The sequence below is a fragment of the Poecilia reticulata genome, chromosome 12, assembly GCF_904066995.2.
Source record: "Poecilia reticulata chromosome 12, P_reticulata-male-v2, whole genome shotgun sequence".
Lineage (NCBI taxonomy): Eukaryota > Metazoa > Chordata > Actinopteri > Cyprinodontiformes > Poeciliidae > Poecilia > Poecilia reticulata.
Genome location: NC_088841.1, coordinates 30,402,485 through 30,408,382, shown reverse-complemented (window position 1 = coordinate 30,408,382; position 5,898 = coordinate 30,402,485). Strand labels below are relative to the sequence as shown.

The 5,898-nt window shown below is 36.4% G+C and overlaps 1 protein-coding gene across 2 annotated transcripts; it reads right to left on the bottom strand.

Annotated features, from left to right (window-relative positions):
* Nucleotides 1–538: 538 nt before the first annotated feature.
* Nucleotides 539–4,160, bottom strand: LOC145554275 (ras-specific guanine nucleotide-releasing factor 2-like). Of its 2 annotated transcripts, XR_014090297.1 has the most exons (6): nt 4,081–4,160; nt 3,877–3,994; nt 3,171–3,239; nt 3,001–3,091; nt 2,085–2,312; nt 539–1,002 (listed from the first exon to the last, which is right to left on the bottom strand). XR_014090297.1 is itself a non-coding variant. In XM_081613824.1 (5 exons), the coding sequence occupies exons 1-5, from the start codon at nt 4,146–4,148 to the stop codon at nt 2,149–2,151; spliced, it is 510 nt and encodes a 169-aa protein (XP_081469950.1). In that variant the 5' UTR covers nt 4,149–4,160; the 3' UTR covers nt 1,830–2,148. The 2 variants fall into 2 exon arrangements, 1 of the variants encoding a protein (XP_081469950.1); XM_081613824.1 differs by lacking the exon at nt 539–1,002 and having other exon boundaries at nt 1,830–2,312.
* Between the last annotated feature and the right edge of the window lie 1,738 nt (nt 4,161–5,898).

Sequence of the window (5,898 nt, the reverse complement as noted above, 5' to 3'; positions counted from 1 at the left end):
AACAAGATGATATGAACTTGTTGGTTCCTTTGTCCATTGTTGTGGATGATATTTTTTGAAAATCCGGCAGAAATCCAACACTAAATGATAGGGATTTTTTGGTATTATCATTTTGTTGTTACTTTCAGTCTAAATGTTAGTCAGTTTAAAGTGTTCTCCTCTTTAAACTGTATGTGTGAACTGACCTAGAAGTCACAGCTGCCTGTTATCTTCATGTGAAACAGTTTGACCGAGATTTGAACCGGGCTCAGATCATGGGACAGATGTTAAATTGTTTTACGACCTTTGCTGTGTTTAGGTAAAATGTTTTACGACCTCAGCTGTTTCCTCCGCTGTCTTATCTTGCCTATCCTCCCTCTTTGAAGTTTGATAATAAAAGACAAGCTGTATCCAAAGATTGGCAGAACGCTCTGTGAACAGCTCTGAGAAGCAGTTGACAGAGTCTTCTCCTTTTGCTGCTGCAGAAGCTTTGTCATAAAATTCATATACGTTGTCTGTGGTTCTTTTATGTAGGTTCTAGGAAAATACCTATCACTAATCGATTCAGAAATACTGTGTAAAGAGTCAGTTGAAAGGAAATACGCCATGTTTAGACATAGAAACTATGGTAAGGTCCATTATGTGACCTGAGAACTTGGCAGGACATAAATGTTAAAACTCAACTGTTCAGAGTAGTTTGCAAAAGTTTTTTGTTTGTTTTACTAACTAAGCATTCTCTTGTTTGGTAAGAAAAGTGTGTTGTGATCATAACCAGCTTCTAATAGCTTCTGTCAATTTAAACACAAATTTGACACATGTACTCACTTAACAATTGTGTTCAAAGAAACTCTAGATTGAAAATGTTCTTAAACATATCAGCTAATGGAGGCACTCTGTCAGAAACGAAGAGGGTTACATACCTGGATAAAAGCTGCTGCCTTCAGAGTGAAGGTTGCTAAAAAACAGATTTTGAGTTACCTCTGTCATTGGCTCCGCCCCCCGCCCTCTCCAAACTCTACTCCACTTGTGGGAATACAAATTGAGGGCCAATCACAAGTTAAGACACACATATAAACCAATGAAGGCAGAGATCTCCTGTAAACAGAGCCATGATTAACTTTGATGGATCTAATATCACTGTCTGGTTTGACCTTCACATTTACACATGATCTCTTCCTCTCTCCTTCAGTTGCCTCAAACTCTCCTGCAGCTTCGAAAATAAAAGACGACTTTCACACGAGTGGAACTCTGACACTGAAGGAGATTTGGTGCATTTTTCCAACAACTCAAAACACTTTAGTGTATGTAATCATTGTTTCCATGTTCTTTTTACCTCAAGATGACATTTGCTGATCTTCTGTGTACGGAAAGCCAACAGTGCAAATAGTAAGTATTGCCCTTTGATCATTTTTTTCTCATTTTGTCATATTGCAACCTCAACTTGTATTTAATGAAACTTTATGGTTAAGAAGTAGAAAATAAATGACGGATGCGCTATTTTCTTTAATTATCCATTACAAAAAAATTCAGGAAATGTCAGACTTTAGACAGAGCTTCCAGGGACAAGTTAAAGATTTTAAAGATATAACATTAACAGGACTTATTTACAGTGATAACATCAGAGAAATATATGAACAGTGATGTTTTTCTTTAGGTGGTTTCTGGAGATAATTCTTAAATAATATTGATCAGAAAAAATGTGTACAAAATTCTTAGCAATTCTAAACTAAAAGAAGACATGTTGTTTGTTAAGTTGAATAAAATAGCTAAATTTGCTAAAAGCCACTTCAAAAAAGGAACATGCAAAAAAACCCCAAAAACAGAAGTTCCTAACCATTCAGTTTGATCAGATAGAGTAAATTTACAAAATTAAATTACAGCTGATGTTTCATGTGACCATGAACTCAGAGATCACAAGGTTCACTGTGTGACAAAATGTCATATTTAAAGTCCTAGACAGGATTAAGCTCATTCCACCTCACATTATTTTAAGGTTATTGAAACATTTGTTAAGGAAATTCATTATTTTTGGATGAGACCATCAAAATACTCTCCTAAAAAAATTCTAAGCTTTCCATCATGTTATTTCGTCATGAAAAACATACCTGGAATGTTGCCTTGATTCTCTCATGCATATTTGAGAAATCCTTTAATCTCCATGGAAACCATTCAGCTGTGACAAAACGCCTGGGTGGACCAAGCCCTGCCTTCGAGGATGAAGCTCCTCCTCTGTGCTGCAGTTTTTAATTTTCTAAGTTTCCCCCTCACAGAGCAGCCTCTTCCTCTCCCTCCACTCAGCTCCTTCAGACTAGCCAGCAGCAATTGGCAAACACCTGAGCAAACATCGAGCTTATTGTAGGAGCTACTTCTCAGTCTAAAGTTGGTAAAAACATTGCTAGATGGTTACTGGAGAAGCCATGATAATTTCCTGAAGGTGGAGTTTCAGAAAGAGCCATGGTTTTTAAAGAGACAGAGACCCAGTTTAAAGCCTTTATATATCGAATTAAAATTTCTTTAAAGTCATAAATGCTATATACATCATTTTTACATGAACTGAAGGTAACGTAGTTACTTGATTGTGCTATAAAATGATTTGTGGTTAAAAATTACATAATACTGCTCCTTTAATTTCCTGAATATTCGAGTCACACAGAGAAACAATATTAAAATGTGATTAATTAATGCAAAAATGGTTGTTTGATATAATATGAAGAAATAGCCGAACTTTGTGTTAAAGACAACAAAGACAAATCATAGAGTTACAGCAGAAACAGTCTGGTGCTGATGGTGTTTCTACACTCCTAAAGTTTTGAGAATATGGCAAGAAGTTATTTCTGCGATACAGTTCAATAACTACATAAATACCTCAGATCTCAAGGCGCATTGTCTACTGAGTTTCCCTACTACACCTGCTGACCGCCTGTGTGACATAAAAGCACCAGTTTTATTTAAAAAGGTGGTGCTGTGAGATGAGAGGTGTGAATCTGTGCAGTAGATGTAGGTTTCTGGTGTAAAATTAACCTGGAGGGACTCGAGGTTCGATCTTCAGAGAGAGCTCATACAGAGTATCTTCATCCATTACTACAGTCTTATCCAGCAGGAACTGAGTTACCTGGATATGAAGTAAAAACAGCTTGAAGAAAGAATTGTATTTTTTTTAAATAAATAAATGATTATTAAAAAAGGCAAACCTTGGATTGGTGCTCTATCCTGTAAGGAGCCTGCTGGAACTGACGGATTTCCCGGATGATATGAGAGATCTGTAGGAGCAGAGAGAGCAACAAAAAGAACTTTTGAATACCATTAAATCTTGATTTATAAAAACCATGATACATTTTCTAAAGAAAAAAAATTGCACAGAAAATAACACTTTCTTAAAGAGAAAAGTACTAGGTGTAAAAATAGACTCACATTTTAAAAAAAAGTTTTTCCATTCATCTTAATTTTTCAATAACTAGAACCTCCAGAGCAAATCTTGTAGACACAAATAAGAAAACAATCGACTGGGCATGTCTTATGCAAAACCTTTTTTATGCTTTGTGTCCATAATCATTTACTGATCCATTTTGTTTTTTGTTTGTTAGTGAACAGATGACATTAGAAAAAGGCACAAAAAGTTTGTTTTAAAAAGGCGTTACAATAAGAATATAATGTTTTTGTTGCCCCTCCCTAAATCCAAGACATAATTTGTGTTGATTCGTCAATTTTCATTGTTCTACCATATCCCCAAAAAACATTCATAGACACCCTACTTTTAATTTTAGAGAGTATAAACCTCTCTAAAATTATGGTAGTAATTGTTTTTATCTTCAGAAAATAAGCTGGCCCTTCATAAAATGTATTGACAATAAAAGCCAAACTGAGTTGTGTTTTGGGCTGTAAGACATAAAGTCTCACCATTCTCATCTTGGAGAAGTTGACCAGTCCGTCCTCGGTGAAGTTGGGCATTCCCTCCTCGATGAAGGCCAGGTCAGTCAGGTACATGCCCAGGTACGGCACACACGGAGGGTTGCAGCTATGCACAAGGAGGTAAAAATGATCTCATAGTGGTGTCAGCATCATTCTGTAGGGCAGAGTGTGAATGTCTGTGACTGTAGCTACTTTTTCAGCATCTCTCTGAGATTTTTGAACCTTCCCTCTGATGATATGATCTTCTGAAGCCGGTCCATCAGCGCCTTGGTTTGAAAAATAAAACAAAAAACAAAAGATAAATTGTAATGTTGGAGGTTTTCTGTGTGTGTAAGGTAATGTTAGTACTGCGAGCTGATTCAGCTAAACTTGTTTGCAAACTTTAGCCCATGTTTTCCTCAGCCTGTAGATGGCGCTGCGGTTGAGAGCAGAGGTGATCTCCAGCACGCCGTTGTAGTTGTTGAGGCAGCGACAGACGTCGGCCACGGCCAGCCACTTCTCTATGGATCCGGCCCGAGAGCCCACATCGCTGTGGGCCATGATCTGAGACGCCACCAGGTTGCTCATCTGAGGAGATTTCACAAGACAGAACAATCTGATCTGCTAAAACTGTTATCCACTAAAATTTGATACATTTTTACCATCATGTTGGTCTGATTCACAAAGCAAGAAGCAGTGATGAAGTGCACTGATTGTATAATATAAATCCCCCCAGTGTTAGTTGTTTAAAATAAATCAAAGCCACATGTGCCAAACTCCAGGCCCACGGCCCAAATTCTGAACGCTGCAGGTATTTCTTTGGTCCTCTAGAGCAGTGTTTTTCAACCTTTTTTGAGCCAAGGTACATTATTTTAATTGAAAAAATCTCGAGGCACACCACCAACCAAAAATGTAAACAAAGATACTCTGTAGCCGCCTTTATTCCATATATAATCATTCTTATCAAAGTCTCTTGAATAGGAATCAAATAAACACAAAAATGTATTTTTATCACATTTTACATTTCTTATTTCAAATTGCACTTAGCATGTCCACTTCAAAAATACACCTGAACAGTGAAACAACATTGTGGTGTTAAATTTAAAGAAGTTGTAGAAAACGTCAGTGTTTTACAAACTAATTCACAAGCATCTTATAGCCGGAATACAGAAAATAATTCTTATTCTGAAAAAAGCAATAATACAAACCTTGGTGTTCAAGCACGGCCTACATATTCATACTGGAGTGCAATATTACTTTAGCATTCTTTGAGTTGTTTCATGTTTTATTACATATTTTGATGTTACAATAATACAGTTCAAACTAATCTGAATGAGTCAAAGACTACCTTGATCAGTGTGTGGGCAGAAAAGACAGATTAATTTCATCCAACTAGGATAAAACTAAAATCATCCTAGTCTCCTAGTGCTAACTCAAACAAATGCAGGTTTGTTTGACACAAGGAAAATCCCCCAAAATGAATCAGGTTATCTTATTAAGTATGTTTTTGCTAGAATACATACATTACTAAAGTCTGACTGACTGAAACAGACTGTGGATATGGAAAGTGTTTCCTCTTTGACTCACCTGGGAGTGTTTAGAGACCCAGTGCCACAGCACATTGAGGACTCTGTTGGTAGCAGCTCTGCGGATGATGAATTCCTTACCACATGTTTTCTCAACGTTACTAAAACCTAGAAAAGAAACCAAAAAGAAAAAAATATATATCCAGATTTAGTCAGCAAACATCTTCTGTGTAAATATTGTTCTTTGGTTCTGTGAAAATGACTTCAATCCAGATACATATATTGAAAAAAATTAAAAACATATTACTACAATTTTCTAAATGGAAGTTTTTTTAATTAATTACTATAATAAAGGAAGTAAATTTGCTCTATTTGTATTTATTTTTTCATTGTAGCTTGCTTCAGGCTTCTAAGGGTGCGTTCACACTGCAGCCTGAAGTAACTCAATTCCAACTTTTTTGGCAATTCCGATTTTTTTTTTGCCAGGGTTGTTCACACTGCCAGT